This window comes from Xenopus laevis, chromosome 2L (assembly GCF_017654675.1).
Source record: "Xenopus laevis strain J_2021 chromosome 2L, Xenopus_laevis_v10.1, whole genome shotgun sequence".
Lineage (NCBI taxonomy): Eukaryota > Metazoa > Chordata > Amphibia > Anura > Pipidae > Xenopus > Xenopus laevis.
The window spans coordinates 53,744,194-53,768,668 of NC_054373.1; the positions used below are offsets into that span (position 1 = coordinate 53,744,194).

Here is a 24,475-nt window from a genome sequence, read left to right on the forward strand (position 1 = left end):
TATCATTGACCCTGGCAATGTTAGAAAAGTGACCATTTGGACAAAGGTGTTATTTTTTTTATGATCAATCTGAGTTGGGAGAAAACAAAAAATACTAGATTTGTAAGGATCATACCTATAAAGCATGTCACATTTCCCAAGATTAGTGACCTCTATGCGCATGGGTCTTTTTTAATTATGGTGGTGCCAATTGTAAAAAAGGATACACGCGGACCCTGTTATAAATTAAGATGGCCACCAGCTTGTTCTGATATTGCCATTTTGCCCTATTGTCACAATCACATCCTACAACAGCTATGGGACCTGTTATCCAGGGACAAAGGGTTTTCCGGATAATGGATCTTTTCATAATTTGGATCTTCATACCTTACGTCTACTAGAAAATCATTTAAACAGTAAATAAACCCAGAAGACTGGTCTTGCAAATACAAGGTACCATTTTATTATTGCAAAGAAAAAGAAAATAATTTGGATAAATTTGGATAAAATGGAGTCTATGGGAGACAGCCTTTCTGTAACTCAGAGCTTTCTGGATAACAGGTTTCCAATTAGCAATCTCATACCTGTATATCTTCCAACCTACATCTGCAGCACTGCAAGTCCCTTATATTTAGATCCCAAGTCATGCATAACCTCACTTGCCTCACTTTTTAGTTTGGCAACAATAAAGATATTATGCAGGGCAAATATTATACTTGGGTAAGGTTCACTATCAACCACATTTAGCATTTTCATGCATATTAAGCATGGGTATTTTTATTCAGAGACAGACAATTTGAATAGCACAAAATATTGTTTTTCAGGGTCCCAGCAGACACTGGGTAACCAATACATTTACTCTGTTTCTTCCCAGCTGATGGCTGCAGTCAGCAAAATCTTTATTGCATATTAAGGTACATGATAATACAGTCTGACACCAGTCCCACCTCTGCTATTAAGGAATATGCCTTCCCGCTGGTGAATTTCCACAAGTTGGCAAATGCCGACTGTAGCTTTTCAGAAAACAGAGAGTGATTTCATGAATGTGGGTTGGAGGGCATTGCAGAGCGAGTAGACAGTTACATGATGTATAGAACTCAGGTGTTTAGACATTCCCTGATATAAATATTAAAGGAAAACTATACCCCCAAAATGAATACTTAAGTAACAGATAGTTAATATCAAACTGAATGACATATTAAAGAATCTTACCAAACTGGAATATATATTTACATAAATATTGCCCTTTTACATCTCTTGCCTTGAGCCACCATTTCGTGACTCTATCTGTGCTGCCTCAGAGATCACCTGACCAGAAATACTACAACACTAACTGTAACAGGAAGAAGTGAGGAAGCAAAAGGCAGAATTCTGTCTGTTAATTGGCTCATGTTACCTTACATGTGGTTTGTATGTGTGTACAGTGAATCTTACGATCTCAGGGGGCGGCCCTTATTTTTTAAAATGGCAATTTTCTATTTATGATTACCCAATGGCACATACTACTAAAAAAGTATATTATTATGATAATGGTTCATTTACATGAAGCTGGGTTTTACACATGAGCAGTTTTACTTAGTATCTTTTAATAGAGATCTACATTGTTTGGGGGGTATAGTTTTCCTTTAAGGTTGTGGTGACAGATGGAATGTAACAGAAGTGTGTAACCAGAGATGTTAATAGCAAATATATGTGTATTTAATGTATGTCAATGTGATGCCGTGTTTATGCATTTCAAGTCATATATGGCTTCATGGATCCTGTACTGTTTATGCTCTGCAATGTCCAGTTTATATGCAGAGGAAACTGCTGTTTATACAAGCTGGCTGGTTTCAGAGATGTCCCAGCTTTTTCCTGCAGTCCTCTCCAGCTTGGATGAACAAATAAATACTGAATCTGGGAAAGAAAGCAGGGTCCTGCTGGGCCAGACTGACTCTCACACCATAACCAGTGTTTTCATTACTTACTGTTGATTGTTTTATCCACTTGTTGCTTGGATAATTAAAACCCCAATGTCCATCGAGTTCTTTTGGGTGGGCCCTGCTTATGAAAAATGATGGTAACTTTCAGCAGTAGGATACATGAATAGGAATTACACGGGAAAGAGTATGCAGCCATTTTTGAGACTCCATTTTAAGGGATCTTGGAGGTTTTCATTTGTGAATGTGAAAAACTTTATTCATTCTGCTTTTCCACTGATGAACTCTAAATACACACATACTGGTTTCACTCGATTAGTTTTAATAGAAATTAAAATGAATCCAGTTCTGGGAGCTTAGTCTTCTATTTCTTGAGTTGTATGCTGTCGGCTTTCTGAAACGGTGCCCCTGCAGAGGAAAATTGTGATGAGTAATTTATTGGATATAAATAATAATATTTTGCCACCAAAATATATTGGTACAGGTATGGGACCTCTTATCCAGAATGCTTGGGACCTGGAGTTTTTCAGATAAGGGTATTTTCTTAATCACTGGCAAATTCAATTCAATTATTTAAACATTCATTAAACCCAATAGGATGGGTTTGCCTCCAATAAGGATTAATTATATCTTAGTTGGGATCAAGTACAAGGTACTGTTTTATTATTATATAGAAAAAGGAAATAATTTTTAAAGTTGATGGGAGATGGCCTTCCTGTAATTCCTAGCTTTCTGGATAACGGGTTTCCCATTAACTTATCTCCTACCTGTATAGATAGTATTGAAAAATAAGGTCTTTATGGTGATTGATCAGAGGGATCGATTTGGGTACAGGTAGTATAACATTTCAGTGTCCTCCCCTACACCATATTTCATGGTACTGTATGTGGCTTCTAAACGATTTGAACTACCCTCTAGGGCACGTGTTTATTTTTAATACAGCTCCGGAATATATTATATATATATATATATATATATATATTTTTATTTTTTTTTTACTTATTATTGTAAATGTTTTAAGCAAGCATTAAATGATTAATTTCTCTCTATTTCTTATACAGTTGTTTGTCCTGTGTGAATGGTGATTTTCGCTGTCATTGGTGTAAATACAGAAACCTCTGTACCCACGACCCAACTTCTTGCTCATTCCAAGAGGGCCGTGTCAATGTCTCTGAGGTACAGCCATGTCTTAAGCCTTGCCCTTTGCCTTTACTTCAGTTTTCTACATTTTTTTATGCTTCTAATTAATACTGCTTAAGTAAGCAGGTGGTAATTTTGTAGTATATATGCATGCAGGAATAAATGCTTACCATGTATAGTTTCAGTCTATGGAATGTGCAACATAAATATAAATACTGTGACCCAAACGTATAGATATACACGTATAGACTAGCATTGAGTGGTTATGCCTTTGGGCTAACTTAAATTGGCGTTGACTTGAATCATGTGTCAATTCCTTGTCCCTTAGGGCAAGACATTTAATATCCATATTTCCCAAACAAGAAAAATGATCACTGCAGGTTGCCTGGCCCTGTATGTGTATTTTTTTATCATCATTATTAATCAAAACAGTGCAAACAGTGTAGATAAAGGTTTGTGCTACATACTTATGATGATAAATATGCTGATCCACAAGTCATCACAAATATAAGGTTATCAGATGACAGAAAATTCAGGGACATTTTCTAATAAATGCATGTTGCAGGGCTGATGATTCCATTTAAATTAAATTGCAATTAGTGCAGCCCTTCTAGCTGGATTTTCTAATCACGATTAGAATTTTCAGATGACCTAGTAATCTTAACATAAAAGGTGCACTTTATATGGTGGGTGTAACTACCCCAGGTGAATTTTATAGGCTAACACCCTTTTACCTAGGATCATATAGCCTTAAAGCCTGGGCTCTCCCATAGCAGTGGGTTTTGGGAAGGTATCTCATACCAATATATGATATTCCACAATGTGTACAAAAGTATGACTGGACCAGATAAATATAAATAGTGCTCATTGGTAGGTAAGTCACATTGCTGCAAGGAGCTGGTTATATATCCATTAAAAACATATTTTATTAGATATTTACATACATAAACATATAGATATGGATATATAATGTAGTTCCATCCATTCCATAATTTAAATGATTGTTTTAATATGCTTTAGTAGCTTAGCACTGGGTGGAGTAATGAGAAAGGTTGTGGACACAGGAAGAGGAAGTGAAGGAGGTTGTGGACACAGGAAGGGGAAGTAAAGGGGAGGAGCCAGAGTGTGTGGAGAAAACAGACAGAAAATACAGCTGAGTTCTACCCTGCAGTCTGGTATCTTTATGTGGAACTCTCTTTGTTCTGCTACACCCTGCACTGGGTTATCACAGTATATATATGTGTAAAATATTTAAACACCACCAGTAGCCAACATGTTTTTAGCTGAATCATATGCATAGGTATTTGCCAGTGCCTCCATTATCTGAGCAAATACAGTATCATAAAAATCAACAAAATACAATGCAAACTGTTGTGGTAGCAATGAAACTGCCAGTGGTGATAGCTTCTTCCATATTAAGGGAAATGCACTGATGTTGTCAATAGATGGAGATTGACTGGAAGCACTGACCCATAAATGTTCCTGAGCAACCTCCACCTCCCAGCAGCAGTATGAGCCATAGTCCATTTCATACTTGCAGGTGGTTTGATTACCGCAGTTTTTCTAAAATTGCATCGTTAGGCATTTTTAAAGGAAGAAAATAAAACCCTTGCTATGAATGTAGCCCAACAATTATTTATGATTAAACTGCAGGAGATAATATCATAAGCATCCACAAATAATTTATCACGCCAAGGTGGGAAATTTTAAAACAAAAGCTGCAATTTGTGGATGTATTACCCGAGCGATAATGCTGTTTCACCAACTGGAAGCAAGAAGCAGAAACACAGTTAGATTGGTGCCTTTTCCTGGGCCTGTAATTCATAGGAATGGCTTTCTAGCAGAGTAAATAATGAAATTTGTTTAAGCATGCCGCGCATAGATTCACATCTCTCTGAGAGGAGAGACCGTCAGAATGCACGTTATGGCTATGGCTGCAACGTACAAACAGTGTTAATGCTTCTCTTGAAGAAGGTACAGAAGAGATGTGATAAATGAGCCAAACAGAGGGCGTAGGTACAGAAATGCCCTTCAGATTTTCACTGCCACAGGGATAGGTACTGTACAGCCAGGGCAGGGGAGAAGAGAAGAGTTGAAAAGAATCATTGTGATGTGCACCAGACACTTGAATCCAGTGTTTTCACATAAAAAAATGGTTTAATAAATGTGCATTTACAGACATTAATACACTTATGATACCGGCCTGCCAGTTGCCATATTGCTTGATCTAGCTGGGGTATTTCCTCGCGGATGGCAACCGTCTTATAGACGCGGCGCCTGCTCGCCCTGTCCCTTTTGTGACGTCATCAGCATGGCAGCGCGGGTCTATAAAAGCAACCCGGAAGCGTGGATGCAAGCCGGCTAAGGGAGGGCGGGTTAGAGTCGGGTGCTGGATTGGGGAAATCCCGACCCACACATCACTAGTATACTCTATTAAGAGCTTTATAGATACATGTTTATTAAAGCAAAAATGAAAATAGTTTAAATACAGTATGTGTCTGTCCCTTGTTACTCTCTGCAATAGCAGTTCTGGCTATTGATACATTGTTTCAGAAGCCAGCTGACCTGTGAAGAAGCATGCAAGGTACTGTCAGAAATGGAGTCTGGACTGGAGGAGGGCAGACTTCTACTACATTATTTTAGGAGTCAGAATTAGGAGGGTAGAAAGGGACTAATATTTTATTGTTTTGAATTATAGTTACATTTGCAAATAACATATTTTTTTTCTTTCATTTACAGTACGTATTCTGGGAAGTTGCCTAGAATTAAGTTTCTTTCAGTAACATTTTAGATTTTCTTAAAGCAGTTTAAATTTTATATCCCTGACCTGTGTATTTCTTGTCCCAGGATTGTCCCCAGCTAGTACCCAGTGAGGAGATCCTGATTCCTGTTGGTGAGGTGAGGCCAATCACCTTGAAAGCTAGGAATTTGCCCCAGCCACAGTCTGGCCAGAGAGGTTATGAGTGTGTCCTAAACATCCAGGGAGTGGTACATCGTATGCCAGCGCTGCGTTTCAACAGCTCCAGTGTCCAGTGCCAGAACAGCTCGGTGAGTATGTGCTTCACTCACATCTGTCAAGAACTGTTTATAATAAAGCCCCATTTTGGAAAATCATAGGCACTATAAATATAGTTCATGTAGATTTTCATCTACCTATTTCCCTTGTTTTAGTACTATAATTCCCAGAATTATTTGCCAGAAACAACTGTGGTTATATTTTTTACCTACCTAGTACTTTTACATAAGGGAAAAATGAAAGAAGCCCTCACCAAGTCTGAGAAATGTGCTTCTGGATATTTTATTTTTAGAGAACAGTTTCTAAGGAAATAAGGGCAAACTCTTAAACTCTCTTAATTTAGCTTTTTCTCCTTTTTTAATGTGATTATGGTCTGTGCAAGCCCAGCACCAATTTGCATCATGTGGCTACGAGACCACAAAATCTATAGAGCTAATCATATGGCTACAGCATCCTTTATTTCTCATCATTAGGGAATCGATGCATTGGTCTGGCCAGATACAATTGTGGGTTTATGGGGATTTGCAGCCTTATGAAACAGTTGTTTGCTATTTATTAATAAAAAAAGGTTGCATTCTAGTGTCAAAGGCAGGTAGAGGCCACAGAAAAGAACAGAAGTACTTAATATAAAATGTGCCAGACAAAGGCATATTAAAGGGGCTGTTCACCTTTAAATTAACTTTTAGTATGACATAAAGAGTCAGTTTGCAATTGGTTTTCATTTTTTATTGTTTGTAGTTGACCTACCCCTTTAAGTCCACCAGTTTAGTCAACTTTTTACCAAACACCTGCTTAGTTATTTATGGCATATCTTCATAAATGCATTGGTCCATATATACAATCATTGAATTTCTCACTTTGTGGTTAATTTAACAACTTATTAAAAGGGGCCAGTTACAAAAACTATACCACAAATAATGGCTTTTCTTCAAATGCGTTATAAGGCTTGGTGACCTAAACTGCAAAGATTTCATTAGTAGGGTATGGGGTGGGGGGGGCTCAGGCTTCAAGTCCCTTCTCAATCCTTTGGGCCCAAGTGATTCCAGTTTGCTAAAGGGTGGGTCCAGGTCAGAAAATTTCAAACGTGTATCACTAGTCTGAAGCTGGGCTGCTGATGAGCTATGCATCAACTAATGTTTTAAACTGTAATTATTGAAACTTCAGAGACTAGACTTACTGAGTTGCTACAAAGAAGCGGGGAAGAAAAAACTAAAAACTCAAAATGATTGTAATATTGGTCACTGTGCACTCCTGAGCACATTTATAATTTTTTATTCTCTTTTGTTTTCACAATATTAGCAGTTTTCAACAGCAGCTCTCAACAGGCCTGCAGACTGAGGGTTGTCATTGATTTTACAACAGCACACCATTTTTTTGGTGTAGTTAGTTCCCCTAAGTATCAATGCATTTAAGCTCAGTTTGCAAACCTGAAATACTAAACAGACTTTTTTTATGGAGCTTTGCACCTGTGCTTTGCATTTGTGTGGCTCCCTTTTTACTGTGCTTGAAGCATATCAACACTGTTATGTTTGCACACCTGATCCATTCTAAATTAGGATACATTTTTAGAACGATGGTTGGCTTTATCTGGCCTTTCCCTGTCGCAGTCTGCGGGGGGTCATTTGGAGAAAGAAGACAGCAATCTGACAAAAGGGTTGAAGCAAAAAGCTAATTTACAGCAGTCTGATAAAGCAGAACTGGGAAGGCTTATCTGCTTCTGTGAGTCCCAGCTCATGCCAGCTTCATAGAATTTCTAATACACTGGCTCCTGGCAGTGCAGCCGAGGGTCTGCGGGAGAGAGCAGCACACGGCAAAAGGAGAAAATAAACACATTTATTGAGCAAACAGCTATGGGGAATGCTCTTCCTGTGTAGATGCAGAAATCTTTTGTGTAACCCCATCAGTTCTGGGGCTGAACACAATGCATTGTGGGCAATTCACATTCTTATCTGCATGCTCATGAGAAGAGTGAGAACCACAATACAGCTGTTATCTTTTGGAGGCCATGGTTTCTTTTTGTATCTCACACTATTGTAATTCAGATATAATGTTATAAATCAATTGGAGGTTTGAAATAAAAAATTCAATTCAATTTGTTGATGCCTTGTGACTGGGACTTCGATCTCACTGGCATACAGGCAGGTTGGGATAGTATTATTGTTGCACATATGAAAATGAATTCAGAGTGCGAGGGTAGGGTAAGAGAGAAGTAATTCCATTTATTGAAGGGAGCTGAAAGACAACAGGAACATTCTCTTAGTCCTGCACATGGGAATTGGTGCATCAAATAAAAGTTCCTACCTCAGCTGTGCACATTAGTTCCCTCTGCAGTAGCAGAGCAGGAAGTGTTCCTGGCAAATATGGTTTTACAGGAAACAAATATAAGTAAGTGCTGAACTTGTTTTATTACACAAATTTTATTAGGTGGGTGCTAAACTTTGTACCTCTTACATTATAAAACATTCCTTTATAAAGCTGTATTATTCAATCAACTACATTATTTAAGCAAACAGTATGATAAATGGCCTTACCAATAAGTTAATACCAAGACTAGTAACCCTTCATGGAGCATTGTCTTCATGGGTCTTGTAGTGTCATGTTACCCACTGGAGATTGCTTCACATTAAAATGAAGCAATCTATGGGCTCCCTGGACCCTTGAATATCTTCATAAAAAGAAGCACCACTGCATAATCACATTGCTTCCCAATGATGTCAGTAGGAAAGGAGTTATATAATTAAGGCTAAGTCTGGTCTAGATTGTCAGATGTTTGCATTGGAATGCATCTCTCCAGCATTAGCAAAAATACACCTTCCACCTGAGTTCCGTGAGGGTGGCCTTTGTCTGGTCTTCAAATAATCCCTCAACCTCTATCTCACACTTTTGCTTGTTGGTGATTTAAGGGTGGTGGCACACGTGACTATTGGGGTTGAGATTAGCCCAGCGACAAATCGACTCTTCTTTGGGTGACTAATCTTCCCTAAATGCCTTCCTGGCCGGCTAGAATGTGAATCGCTGGTCAGATTCTACGTTTTTCCAAAGACGCCTCACAAGGAAACTTCGTGCGACTTTAGAAAGCCGAAGCAATCCGAGTGCCATCCCACCGATGATTTACATTCTAGCCAACAAGGAAGACATTTAGGGGAGAGTAGTCGCTCCAAGAAGAGGCGATTTGTCGCTGGGTGACTAATCTTCCCCAGTAGCCACGGGTGCCACCACCCTGAAAAAGGGTCTCAGTAGTCTGGACCACCAGTTCCAGTAACTCATAACAGCCAATCAGCAGAAAACGTTGATGACATTTTTTGCAGAAACCCTAGTTCAGACTCAAGTTCTAGTAACCTATAGCAACCATTTTGCAGGGAGCATTGGTCAGTCTACAGTTTGGATGCAAGCACCTTAATGCCAAGTGTTGCCATACCAGAACCAAACGTGCTTTTTTCACTGAAAAAGATTATATATAAATGACATGTCTGTGCTTTGAAGTTGTTTGAAATACTGCTCTTTTTTTTTTAGTACATCTATGAAGGAATGGATGTAAGTGATCTGCCAGTGGACTTTTCTGTGGTCTGGAATGGAAATTTTACCATTGACAACCCACAGCTTATTAAAGGTAAATAAAGACATTCACTGATTTATTTTCATTATAAATGCACAGTTGTAATATTTGGCAGGGGTTCCTTTGGTAGAAATAAACAGATCTATCCATTTACTAGATAAAATAAATGAAATGGTTCCTTAACCTTCTTATATTTTGTTTGTCCATCTGACCAATCGGCCTGTGGTATGCACTGTAGCACATTGTGTGATTTGATCAGTCACATTGGTTTGTAGATGTACTTATGGTAAATTCATTCGACTGATAGTCAGAACAGGCACATCTGATTAGAGCTGTGACCATTCTCACATCTCTCATGCAAGCACAATGAAGAGGCATCAGGAACCAATACTTTAGGTTGAAACAGAGCAACTATCAACCAGTAGGATTGAAATGTGATTTATCCACACCCCCAAGGTGCCTTTTCAAAGTGACCATACACGGGCAGATAAAGCTGCCGATATCGGTCCTTGCTCCTCGCTGTAATCCGATCGCTTGGCCTTAGGGCCAAATGTATAGATTATCCCGAAATAGCCATGCCATTGGTGGGCATATAGATGAAAGATTCGTTCATTTGGCGACGTCGCCAGATGAGTGGATCTCTTCATGTATGGCCAGCTTTACACTAATGATTGGACTGTAATGCTGAATTGTGCTGACATGCCTAGAATAAAATGATTAAAATTCCATGGGCTTGGGTTACCTATGCGATTATTCACACAGTTTAGATTCTACTGGTTCTGATGTGATTGTTTATACAATATCATGTAAAAAAATGAGTATGTAATGGTAGGATTACTCACAAGCAAGTTTTTGCCTTAGATTGTTCATTGCAATCCTGTTTAATGATTCTGTTGCGTTCATAGTTCATCTGTACAAGTGTGCAGCGCAGAGAGAGAGCTGCGGCCTGTGCCTGAAAGCTGATCATAAGTATGAGTGTGGCTGGTGCAAAGGAGAAGGCCATTGTACGTTACACCATCACTGCATGTCGCCCCAAAATCAGTGGCTAGACTGGTCCAGCAGGAATGTCAAATGTACCAATCCACGTATCCATGAGGTGAGTCAACCATATTGTTTTAATGTCTCAGTAGGTCATCACTGTGCAAGTGAAAGCTAGCCATACACCACAGCAAGAACACCTGTATGTGCATAGTTTTCCAGCTAGCAAAACTACCCATGTGTGTCGTCCGTTCCTTATGTGCCTGTTAGTAATACTTGTAGTTCACACAGTTCCAAGAGATGTTTTGCTTAAGTAACATGAGCAGCCTTCTGTAATCGCCTATTGTTACAAGGTGGTTATCACTGGCCCTCCACTAGAGGTCACAACAAATACATTCTAATCTATTAAGGTACAGGGTGATGTGATGCTGAAAAAGCTCTTGTTGTCTAATAGAGTCTTGGCAGGTAAACTACACTGATTCTAGGCTCCAAATCCATATGCACATTGCAGTTAATCTGCATTTGCTTCTTTCTTCTCTATTCACTGTACATTAGGCTGCAATCCAGTCTCAGTATTCATTAACATTAGTTTGAATTTTAGTAGTTCCTGGAATTTCTCTTTCTGCGTCGGCTTTTTGTGTTCAGTATTTGCTTTCATTTCTAGTTTTCCTTTCTGTATTGCTGTATACATGTAGGAACTGAGTGTTACCTGATTAAAGTCAGGCTCTCACACATACACACACACAATATCCACAGGCTCACAGCCATTAATTAAATAAAAGTGAGAGTGAAGCACATGCAGTGAATCGATACTCTCAGGATGAACATTTTCTTTCCTTACCAGGGACAGCTGGGGACATTTGGGTCAGTATGAGGGGGCCAGACGTTCTCCTGAAATGTCAATCAATAATGTGACTCGTTTAAATAACTCTGGGGCTTTGGGGTCCTCTCATGTGGCTGCCACCCAGCAGCTTTATCCACATAGCCTGTCATTAAAATACACAGCCAGTGACTGCTTTAAAGGTGCACTCACACCAGGCATGCTAATAAGATCTGCTAGGAGACTTGCATTTCTCATTTGACTGTTATGTGTTATAGCTGTTGAAGTACTGATCTAAACAAAGTACATTTTATGCAGTAGAAAGAAACACTGAAAACAAATGTAAGGGGAATTAGGTCATTTTGACAGCTCAGGGCATACATTTAAATTGATAGTAACAGCAAAGTTATTTTAAAACCATAAACAACACTGTACAAGCTAAATGCATCTGTCTGGGCAGTGTCCGATTGGTCGTACCTGGAAAACATTTGCTTTTTAAAGGTATAGGATCCATTATCAGGAAACCCGTTATCCAGAAAACTCAGTAGTACTGAAAGACCATCGCCCATAGACTCCAATATAATCAAATCGTTAATATTTTTTAAAATTCATTATTCATATTTTTTTTAAATGATTTCCTTTTTCTCTGTAGTAATGCAGACAATACCTTGTACTTGATCCCAACTAAGGTATAATAAATCCTTATTGGATACAAAACAATCCCATTAGGTTTAATGAATGTTTACATGATATTCCAGTAGACTTAAGGTATGGAGATCCAAATAATGGAAAGATCCCTTATCCAGAAAACTTCAGGTTCATGCAGGTCCCATATACCTGCATGCCTATATCATGGCCATTCCCCATTCTACAGTATGTGAGAACAAATAAAAGCAATAGGGGTAAGGACTATAGCGGGGTTATAGAATAAGTAGACAGTTCTTTTGCCCAGTTGTGGTAATGCATAGCAACAAATCAACAGGTAGTATTGTTATATGGACTTAAACTGATCTATTAGTCATCTGTTTGAAAGCAAACACAGTGGCTTTTATTTTATATATATATAGGATGAGAATAAAAAAAGCCAACAGAAGTAAGGAAAGTAAGCCATGTGTTTTGATGTGTCCCTGACATCCCAGTCCACCACTAAGGGGCAGATTTACTAACATTCCGATTTCTATTTTTTTCACAAATCATATTTTTGTTCTAAAAATTGTGTGTTTTTTATGTATTTCTCTAAAACTCTGAAAATGTTAGATGTATTAAGTGAATAAACCATGAAAACTCTAATACAAAAGTACACCATTCGTGGTTTTTAGAAAAATAGAGTTTTATCGTGGTTTCGAAAACCTGTAAAATCACTAAAATTTTACCTTTAATGAATAGACCTCCACAACTCATTTGTCAACACTGGGCAAATAAATGTTGCATTGGGGGAGTGACGCATGTTAACCACTGAGATTTTTGCTTTCGTTGTTTAACCTGAAGCTGGCCAATCATTGAATGTTTGTCTACCCATGTGCAAATTTTGTCAGTGTTAATAACTGCACCCCAATGTGTATGTGGGGGTTGACAATATGCCTTTACAATCCTACCCTTAGTAGCTCTTTCATGGAGCATGGTCCCTACTATGCAATAAAATACAAAGCTATTACACATGTATGCATGCCTATTAGACACCAAGGAAAATAACATTTTACACAGAGGGACCTATTTATCACGCTGTTTTCCAGGCCTGGACTGGCAATCAATGTCTTCTGGCAAACGCCAGAGGGGCTGTTACAAGGTGCCATATAAAGTCAGTATTTAGTGGGCTGGTGGGGGCTGTTTGGGCCTCTGTGTTCCTGAAATGCCAGGGCCTATTTTAATTCTCAGTCCGGACTTGCTGTTTTCTAACACAAGGAGAACAGTGTAAAAGCTTTGAAAAATAAATGACGAAATTTATCAATGTGTGCGTTTTACCACACCTGAATGCCGTATTTGATGCTGTCATTTTACACTTCATCAGACCTCTCATAATTCCTTAAAGTAAATGGGAAAAATACAAGAGGCAACTAATTTCCTGCATGAAAAAATGCTGCAATGGCTCTTTTTCCCATGGCTTTTTTTTTTTTGAAATGGCTGCTTCGTTTTACACCGGATCTACAGTACACAGAGGTTAACAATCTCTGAAAATCAATACGCAGCTTGATAAATACACCATACTGTACACAGTGATGCCTTGTGGTGTGAGGTGTGTTTTTTATGCAGCATTATAAATTGGCCCCATAATATACAGCAGTTAAATACATAGAGACATATAGATGGAAAGAGTAATATAATGCAGGAGGAAAAACATGCTTCAAATAAACCTTCCCGCTGGAAAATACTCAACTATTAGTGATGAGCGAATAAATCCGGCAGGTGCGAATTTGAGGTTAATTTGCAACGCGAATTGCCACCTGTGAATAAATTTGCGAAACTGCCACCAAAATTTGCTGTGCCAAAAAAATTTGGACGTGCGTTGGAAAAGTTCATTGCATCAAAACCATTGTGCATCAACACTATTCGGACACCCATTGACTTTAAAGCCAGCGGCAAAATTGATGTGAGCGAAAATTGACACGGGCGTCAAAATTTACGCTGCAAATTTTTTGGCGAAACGGAACAAATTCGCCCATCACTATTCCTTGCCTTGAATATCATGTGATTTGAATCAGGCTGTAAAATAGCTGCAGCAAAGTTCAGTCAACAAAAGCTGCGGTATTCTCTTTCCAAAACTGGATTATATTTTGGTACCCATGCTATTTGTTTATTTGTATATATTTGTATTAAGCTGTTATTTGTTGTATGCTTCCAAGCTTGGTTGCCTTGGAAGCACTGTAAAATAGAACTTTCCATGAGCAGAATCCCTGCCAAAACCTACTGTAAATATTTTTATTTATAAAGGCCAAATAACATTTCTAGTGCATAATATACATTAAACAGTCAGGGATGTCTATAACAGAAAGCTTGATCACTGTCCCAAATGCACACAAGGCTTAATATCTGAATCATATAAAGTATAAACCGCAGCTTATTATTCTGTCCATCAATGTCCGTCTGTTGAGTTGCTAAGGGACATCTAATACTGTTGCCCATGTGGCTGCAGAATGGATTTATATTGCATTTTCTAAATAAAACTACCGATCTGGCCCCAGTTTTGAGTGGGTTAACTATGTAGGTTGCCATATATAGCTCTTAGGTTAATGTTGCCTCGTCAATAATTGATCAGCGGTTCATAGAACTTCATTACTGAAGCAATTTCGATTAAAACATCTGATATAAACAGATGTCAGATGTCATTTGTGACTCTCCCATAGGATGAAATAACCAAATATGAGCATTTTCAAAGACAGACTTTACGTATACAGATGTGGAATCTCTTATACAGAAACTTCTGAATTCCAGCAGTGCAGCTTCCCATACTGTACTACTAAACAATTCTTCATGTTTTATGTACAGTATTTCTGCTTTTTTTTAAATAATAAGACAGTATCTTGTACATAATGATTACTCTGTTGCTTATTTTATACCTTTAAATGTTTTTTTTTACTGCCCTTAAGCCATGGAAAGACCACTTATCTGTAAAGCCCCAGTTTCCAAGCATTCTGGTACAATAAATATATATTTACATACACAGACTTGTCTTTACTTCAGATACATTTTTAGTCACCTTGAGGGCCATTTAGCAAAGAACATCAAGCACCAGTTGTTCTATGAGCACAATTCTGAGCAGCAACCCCTCACTGCTGCGCATACCACTTCCATCAAAATGGTTAAGAGTATGTTGTGCAGCAAGAGTCCTGCTTCTAAAGGAAAACAATCAAGTGCAGGGCCCTGAGAGGAAAATCTTTTGTCTTGCCTAGACTCCCATGGTCCTGCCACTTCTGTGTGCCTATGTGCTGTGCTAATCACAGCAGAATCCCTGTTGGGCCCTTTCTATGTCCCGTTAAATGGCAGAGGTCAGTCTTATGCTGCCTATGGAAATGCAGCCCCCTCAGAAAGGCACCGTGGAGCAGATGTGCCCATTGATAAATCGATTTAGTGGGAAGAGGGAAAAGAGGAGGGGGATTGGCGGTTGCTTTTCTTGAATGCTTCGGTCTACAGGATGCCCAGACAACAGTGATGCCTGCTGAAGCAGAACGGATGATTTTAAGTCTAACCCCTCCTCCTCACCATGTTGTAGCTGAATCTCAGCCTTCTTAAGGACGGGCTGTGGTAGTCCGGGAAACATGAATGAATGCGTTGATCCATTACTGGATGCAGCTGCATTGCTGTGATGTCACAAAAATGGCCCCATCTGTGCTTGAACACTAACTGTTCACTTTTTTCCCCTTTTCCATTCCCTCAACTTCTAAGTTCCATAAATGCAAAAAAGGCATTCAGTTTAGTGCCCTCTGAATCATTATTTTGTATAACATTTAATTAAATTCTGACCAATGGAATATCATATATATATATATATATATATATATATATATATATATATATATATATATATATATATATATATATATATATATATATATATATATTACACGTGAACCATGAATATCCTATATATTATATCCTTATAAATGGTGCTTAATGATGTCGTCGCTATTAATCGGAGCTTAGTGATGTCATATATATATTTATATATAGTAAACTGGAAAGACAAACACCTCCTTTCCTGACAGTTGTACACAGACACATGCACAGTTTTCTTGTGCATGTTCCTATTACCATAACATGCCCTGCAAGCAGCAGCTGAAGGCTGTTCTGTCACAATGAATAATAGCTGCCCTCTCTCTTATAACAATTAGGCTGTGAATGTTCTCTCTGCTCGGCACAAACGCTAAGGATCTCACAGAGAGAGTGGATGCGGCAGTGAGAGCGTATTGCTCTCTTATCCGCGATAGGGCACAATCATCTTCGATTGTGGCCAGAGGGGTTTACAATGGCTTGCAGCAAAATGCAGGCATGTGTTTGTGTCACAGTCAGGGTCATTTATCAATCTCTGTAGCACAGATTAGAGGGCAGCAATATGGTCTCCCTGGATTTGAAAATATCTCTGCTGAACCAAACAATATAGCAGCCTGTGTAAATACAAATATACAAAGATGTAATGTTCTATCCTTGCAATAATTTCAGCCATATTGCTTTAAATACATGATGCTTATAATTATAGTGTGCTCACGCTAGATGATAAACCATTCAGTTGTTAGATGAATGATATGATATGTTATGTCTCCCACTTCTAAGCACAAAGTGTAAGTGATATGGCAGCTCCTACACATTATACAAAGGGAGTGCAAGTGGTGTGTGGTAAATCCAACACATTATGCCAAGAAAGAATCTCAGCATGCAGTGTGCACTTTAGCAGTGTCTTTGCTTCTTGTGCCTGAATTTTGGCACTTTTAGATCTCTTGTGCTTCTCCTAAATATTTGTTGTTTCCAAAGGAACATAAAAGGCTTTGGAGTGCTTCTTAATAGGCGTATTTATGTATGTGAGGGTACTTCTCGGAGTGTATATAATACTCCCCATGTGTAACTGACGCACATGTAAGTTTATTTTTCACAGTGGTAGTGTGTATTGTTTTCCCTGCATCTCCCCATCTGTAATTAATAAAACTCATTCTGTCCCAGCCGGGGGCTGAGCTGTGACACACTTATTTCCAAACTGCTCAATTAGAATCCAAAAGAATGTAGGTCAGAGGATCCCTGCTCTGTGCTGTGCTGACCAAATTAACCCTTTCACTGCCAGGCCTCCTATAAGAAATGGTGATGACTTTACATTACTGTCAATTTGACCGGTCTGTATCAAAATTCCAGATCTGTAGCAGCAGGGACACACATAAGAAACTCATTTTTTTTCCTTTAGTACAAAATGTAGGGAACCCCTGAGGCATACAGAGCCATATTAAATATTGGTTTCCAGGGCTCTAGAAGTGATAGTGCCCCTTAGAGTTGTACACCCTGTGTCCCCCGAGATGGCTGCCATGTATGATAGGTCTGCCACTTTGCCTTATTTTCTCAGTGAATTAAAGGTGACCCCCACCATCATGTTTCATTCAGTGTGAGTAAAGCCAATAACTGATCTGACCTGTATTCCAGTGGCATTAACAAAGCATAGAACATTTATATAAAATGTGTCGCAAACTAGTGGTTCTCTTGCCCAATGCTTGAATACTGTATGTTCCGTTCACAATTATGTGTATATTTGCTATCATAGGTGATTGTGTATTTCTGGGTGTCTCAGCCATCCTTATTCCCTCATTAACAGCTGCTTGAGTCAAATCACTTTCCCTTGTGAATATTAGATTATTCTGTAGCTGTGAGACCTCTATAAATCAGTGGCTGTGACCCGGTGAATACAGCCCTAGGGAGTTATATTTATTTGAAGCCTCAGGGCAACAGATTCGCAGAATGAAGATACGATGTGCTCTTTACGGTGTTACCCTGACATATGTGTGCATTAAATTTCCAACCTGGGGTTTTCCGGGTAGCAGATCTTTCCATAATTTGGATCTTCATACCTAAAGTCTAGGTAAAATCCTGTAAATATTAAATATAGGCTGGTTTTATTTCTAATAAGGAATAATTATATCTTAGATTGGATCAAGTACAAGGTACTGTTTTATTATAGAGAAAAGGGAAATCATTTTTTAAAAATTTGGATTATTGATGGAGTCAATGGTTGATGGCCATTCCGTAATTCGAAGCTCTCTGGATAATGGGTTTCCAGATAATGGGTTCCCATACCTGTACAGTGCTTCTGTGTTACTGTACTGTGATATCACTTTTGGCTCTGCAACAGTTTTTACTATTGTTTCGATTATAACAATTAGACAGTTTAAGTTACATTGCTAAATTCGTCGTTTTGCTGCAAAGATACAAATCCCAAACAATATACCAGTGACTTATACCTCATCCCATATAAGTTCTCTTAGGGAAAGGGTATTTTATTGCACATTAAATGAATGGTGTTTAAGTAAACAAGGTTCTGATAGGTGGAACATTTTACTTTGCTAAATGTTTTGCCAGTATGTCATTGTAATGAATGTTTCATGTCTTCTAGATTCTCACCGTGTCAGGGCCTCCTGAAGGTGGCACCAGGGTTACCATCCGAGGTGCGAATTTGGGCTTGGATTTTTCAGAAATTGCTCAAAATGTGGTTGTGGCTGGAGTGCAGTGCACACCTGTGGAAGAAGAATACATTATTGCAGAGCAGTAAGTGCCTTTCTCTATATAAATCTTATAAACTCCCTTTTCTGTATATAAATTCCTTTTCTCTGTGGTACACAGATAAGCAATACTGGAAGACCAGTAGAGATGTGCGTAAGCAGCTATTTCTTTCATAACTTGTTCTAAGAATAGCAGCTGTTTTTCGTGTAGAAATGTGTTCTACAATTCACCAGTTCAGTACATTTTTTTAGAATCAATCTAACCTAAAAAGGCCATGATTGAGAAAAAGCCCTGATTGAGAAAAGGCCTGTGCCTAGGAAAGCAGAAATGGGGGAGTGGAAAGGCTGCCCTAACTTTATATTTTATGTTTTTATGTCTGTAAACTTATTAGTAAAGTAGTAAATCATTTTCTTATATTGAATTATGTATCATGGTGTTGCCTTGAAGGGTGGAGGCATGACTAAAGTGGCCTAGGCAGTGTAAACAATGTTAATAGTCTACCATAAACAGTATCCCATCATCAATTTTGCTAGCTTCTTTATATAATCTAACGTTGCTAACAATTACAGATTTGTTTCTTTGCTGCATTCACTGGTGACATGCATAGCATGAAACCATCTGAAGGGCAGCATATCTAAAAAGTGCAAGGCCCTGGTAATCAGATAATGGCAGGTAGGTCTGGATTGGAAATAATTCATTTATTGCGCAAGGAGAAATGTCAGAGAAAAATGGGAAAACAGAATGGAGGGCGGAGGCTGTAAAACCTTCCGAGAGGAACATATGTGTGCAGCAATGGGGCTTCCATTCTATTTATAGAGATATGAATTATGATGTGTGTGTGATAGCGCAGTATGTGATACAGCTTTCTAGCAATGGGTTTCCTACTAAAATGGTATATATACAGTATATAATCTTGTCTCTGCTTATATATCCATTAGTTTACCATTTATTTATATGTATGTATGTCAACAGATGGCTATACAAATAGATAGATAGATAGATAGATAGATAGATAGATAGATAGATAGATAGATAGATAGATAGATAGATAGATAGATAGATAGATAGATGGGAAAACATACAAATATTTAAATGTAGATAAAATAAAAGCATCTCTTCTTTAAGTTTTGTAGCAGTTTAGAATGTATTAGTAATAGAGCTTCACTATTGATCAGAATACTGTATGTATGCTAATTATATTAGCTTAAACTAGTTCCAGGCAGCTCACCATTATTAAAAGGTCAGCTTGAGAAACCCTGTGATGAATGTTAATTTGTGAATATTATTTCAGGAACATGTATTTATGAACTTGTGCATGTGTCATCATGTTATCAATTGTGTGAATCATTAGAATGCTCATCTCTGTGTGTTTGTAATGACTGTGTGCATGTGTGGTGTAATTGTCTATTGTCTATGTATAGTGTGAGTATGCCAGAACGTGTCGGCAAAGCAAGTATACAAGTATTACAAGTTAAAATCTGTTGTTTTTGATATGAAAATTGGGTCTTTTATTTAACAGAGCACCTGAGTGCCCCTTTTTCAAGCCCAAGACACATTTCTGACGGTGTAAGGTCTTTTATTGATCATGTTATATTAATATATCCTATAGCATGATTATTTTTAAAGTTATATCTAAATGTTGGCAAAGCCATGGAGACATTATTATAGCAGACTGCTTCTAGGTGTTTAATTAGAAATCACCATAGCAACATACTGTACAAAAGAAGTTTGAACAGAGAACCATCCTATTCAAACTGTGCTCAACTTTCTCTTGATCCAGAGAAAATCAATTCAAGAGCTGATTTTACATAATGTCATTGAGTTTGATATACTCACTGCCTTAACCAAAGAAAAAAGTTTTCTGTGTTTGCACCTGTCTCTGCACAAAGTCTGAATAGAGCCTGACTCCTACAGAAGAATACACAGCCAGCCATGCAGGCATCAGGATGATAAAGTGCTCCCCTTTTGTGTTAAATACAATTAGGGAGCCAGTAGCAATTTTCTCCTCTGTTATGGAAAACAGCATCCGACTTTGTCCATCTGGGATCCAGAACACCTCTAAAGGGATATGGAGGGGCTGCTTTCCCCAGTGACAGGAACATGGGACTGTTAATGATGTCCATGCTGCTCCCCAGTCAACCAAATGATGACTTCTGATTTTTATGCTGCTCTTTCTTTTATCATTGTGAATCCAGGGGTGTCCATCTGGCAGTCTGTAAGCTAAAAGTGATCTCGGGGAGGGGGGTATTAATATGCAACAGAGACAAATAGGGTGAGAAACCCATGGCAACTTTTACAGGGAGTTTGAAATGGAAAGAGAAGCAAAACCAGACACAGAGTACACAAACCTGTCGGCATAAGAGGGACATTAAAAAAGATAATTAGCACTGTCATATACTGTATACAATGGAGTGTAAAAGAGAAAAGAATATAGACAACTGAATGGTTGTACTGCAGGTTGTACTGCATGCACCCTGCTAAAATAGTTGAGACATAACAAAACAGTTGGAGGCCTGTAGGTTTGATGCTTCTGCAATTAAAGGCTGTGATATCAGCCAACATAAAGAATAAATGTGTTGCTGGTACAGGTGTATAAGCCCTGTTCCACTGAATAACTGCTTTTGCCTCTGTTTCTATTGTTTTTTAGGATCGTGTGTGAAATGGGTCAGGCTTCCCCAACATCAAGCTCAGGACCCGTGCTTCTCTGCATCGGGGAGTGCAAGCCTGAGTTTATGGCCCGTTCTCTGCAGCAGTACACCTTTGTGGTAAGTGAGCATGTCTAATGATCATTAGAAAGTTTCAAGTCGGCATTTTGTGAAAGCAATAAGGGAAGTCTCATTCCTTATCTAAGCACACTAGGAAATAATATCTGTATAGAGCCCTAGAACCTCATTATTGGACTCAAACAATTTTAGTTTTTTAGACCAATTGCCACTCCAGTGTGTGTCTGTAATGCCCTTTGCTAGAACAGATGTAATAGCACAGAGGAAAGTAGTATATCCCACCATACTCCATCTTCTCCAGCAGAAAATTACAGGTTTCCTCAGGCCCATGATAAAATGACACATTCCTTCAGAAAAAAAATCGATGATAGGCTTTCTGCAGCTCTGCTGCACAAGATTCTCTTTAATCATGTAACAAGCCATAACTGTCACGCCATGTTTTATGATGTCATTTAACAAAAGTATCTGAGGAAGGACAGACTGGCACAAAGAGAGACTTAAAACTAGTTAATCCCATTAATGGTGCTGGATGAGGAAGCCACTTCATATAAAAATACTTTTTATTTCCCATGCCAATTAATGCCATTTTATTAGCAAATAACCTCAAGTTCTTTCAGAGCATAACATCTCCTCCACTCCAGCTGCCCTTGTGACTCATATTCCTCATGTTTCACTAGAACTCATGAGGGCAGACATATTGATAGGCTGCCGTGAAAAGGAAAGTTGGCAGATTAACTGAAAGATGATGACATTAAGATAACTATTTATATCCATTTTTTTCTGAATGCCTTTACAATTTTCTGCATTGAACTAGAACTTAGAGCTGAACTTTTACAGTTATACGTTGAATATCAAAATAATATTATTTTACAAAATAATTATTTTTTTCTGTCCTAGCTGGTAGGCTATTCATTTTGGTTACAATGCACATTTATATGACTTATTGGGCTTGTATTGCAGTTTTCTAAAGGAAAAAAAATGTGTAAAGAGTGTTTTCAATTTAAGTGATGGATCATATTTATATAAATACTGTATATACAGGTACAGTATATTTTAATGTTATAGAGATCGAGTGATCGAAACTAAAGAGAGGTTTGAAGGATTTTCAGAGCTTGTTCTACTACGTTTATGTCTAATTCAATTAGTGTATCATATTGGCTGTAAAAAAATTATTGTCAGTGACAATGTTGGATGGCAGTTGCAACTGTTTCCCAGAGGCAACTTTATAAGAAAGACATAGTGCCATTAAAGGTCATATGATTGCAAGGGAGCCACTAAGTCTTGATTGTGCTCACTAGCAGCACCATCATAAAATCAGAAACATCCCTATATAAAAGCTCTGCAGAGTCCCTATTGTATAGATATCTACAAGACATGCTGTGGTTGTTTCTTCTGAGTTGGATACATTTTTCACTCTTTATGGTCTACCCACCCAGCATCTTGTATGTCCATGTTCAAGATAATAGATCCAACAGCTCTGTTCCAGGGCCCCCACGTCACAATCCCACTCATTATTTCTGATTTATACGAGCATGATCCCTTAACAGCCTTCCTGAGACCTGCATGTTAACGGTTCTCACTGTCTGCACACAATGCCCTGAAGTGGTCTTCCTGAACATCCACTGTGCTTTCTACAGTTTAATAATCTTGGATTGCCCTTCATAAAACTTAATATAATTTTTGGGTTTCATTAAGAGATTGTATATGTGCACAGCAATAATACCTATAAGCCCTGGAGCTATTAATAATAAGAACATGCAAGATAATTATGAAGATTTACAGGAATACCCTGGTGAAGGCTTTCATATAAAGCATACAATATCTTCTTCTCTGTGTTTTTTTTAACTATCAAGCTCACATTTTTATTTTCTCTCTTTATGTATGTATATCTCTGTTCATATAAGCCCCCCTTTCTCTGTACATGTTTCCCTGCCTCCGTCTTTTTATATACTCTTGCAGGTTTTCTACCAGGCCTGCAAATTCCATTACAGCAGCTCCTTGTCATTAAATAGTGTAATAAAATGGATTGGTGCCTTGCAGCAGTTCTTGTCTCTCATCCCTAAAAGCTTTGGTCTTAGGGAATGAAGATAATATTGCACTGGTTAAATAATAGCTAGGGATGTGTCTTACTGCCTACCTTTTCCAGCATGTACAGTACATGAAAGTGGATGGAATCTATGGTTGTGCAGTGAGTGTATGTATGTGTGTTTATGTGTGTTATTTTATACTTACTAAAATTATACAGATGGAGAACACTCTTCGAATACCTGTCTGTTATAGGACATGTTTGGGTGGGAAGGGTAGAGAACCGGACGGCAAGGAAAATAATATCCTAAAGAAAATGCTGTAGATTGTAATATCTGATGTATCCCCTACTTAATTTTTTTTTGTAGCTATTAGAGGTCACCTCTTAGTTATTTGGCTGTGGTTCTGTGCTTTTATATGGTTTCTGAACTTCTTATAGACTTCTAATATCTTTAAAAATGTACATGACAAGTTGGATAGAAATGTTTTAATATGTTTTAATTTCCATCTGTCATTTTCTTCTACAGTCTCCAACAGTGGCTCATCTGAGCCCAAGTCGCGGCCCTGAATCTGGTGGAACTATGATTACCATCACTGGACACAACCTTGCAGCTGGAAGCATTGTCTCAGTCACTCTAGGAAACCAAACCTGTGAATATTATGGGTAAGAAGATGGCAGACTTTACTGAACTGTCAGTTTATACAAACTTTAAAGGCCTACATATCTTTTGTATAGTGGCATTATAAGTGTAGACTATTAACAAATTAGAAATCAATCATCAGGGACAAAAGAATGCTCTTCTTTTCTGTATGAGAATGAATGTTAATGGAGCACAAGTTTTCTTTGTAATCTGAAGGGGCCGTTGTCTTTATTCTATATTCTGCAAAGCTTTATCTGTTCAAATAGATTATCCGTTTTTGTTCTTCCTTGTGGAGCTGATCTTCAGATTCAATGAGACTGAAGATGCATCTCGCCGTATCTTATAAAACAATCCCACTTCCATGATTTCAGGGGCATTTAGGTCAGGCCGTCTTACATCAAGAGAAGAAAAAAGCTGCATGACTGCTAATGCTCTCTGATTTCTCTGATCTTTTGCGTCCTACAAATAACACGTCTATACATTTACATTT

The 24,475-nt window shown here is 38.2% G+C and overlaps 1 protein-coding gene across 1 annotated transcript in view; it reads left to right on the forward strand.

Moving 5' to 3' along the window:
- plxna2.L (plexin A2 L homeolog) overlaps window positions 1-24,475 on the forward strand; it is a 195,910-nt gene that overhangs the window by 128,001 nt on the left and 43,434 nt on the right. The window contains exons 9-15 of the mRNA XM_018246337.2: window positions 2,960-3,074; window positions 5,886-6,086; window positions 9,568-9,664; window positions 10,516-10,706; window positions 18,490-18,641; window positions 21,244-21,361; window positions 23,872-24,008. Coding sequence (XP_018101826.1) covers window positions 2,960-3,074; window positions 5,886-6,086; window positions 9,568-9,664; window positions 10,516-10,706; window positions 18,490-18,641; window positions 21,244-21,361; window positions 23,872-24,008 — 1,011 coding nt within the window. The remainder of the gene's footprint in view (window positions 1-2,959; window positions 3,075-5,885; window positions 6,087-9,567; window positions 9,665-10,515; window positions 10,707-18,489; window positions 18,642-21,243; window positions 21,362-23,871; window positions 24,009-24,475) is intronic.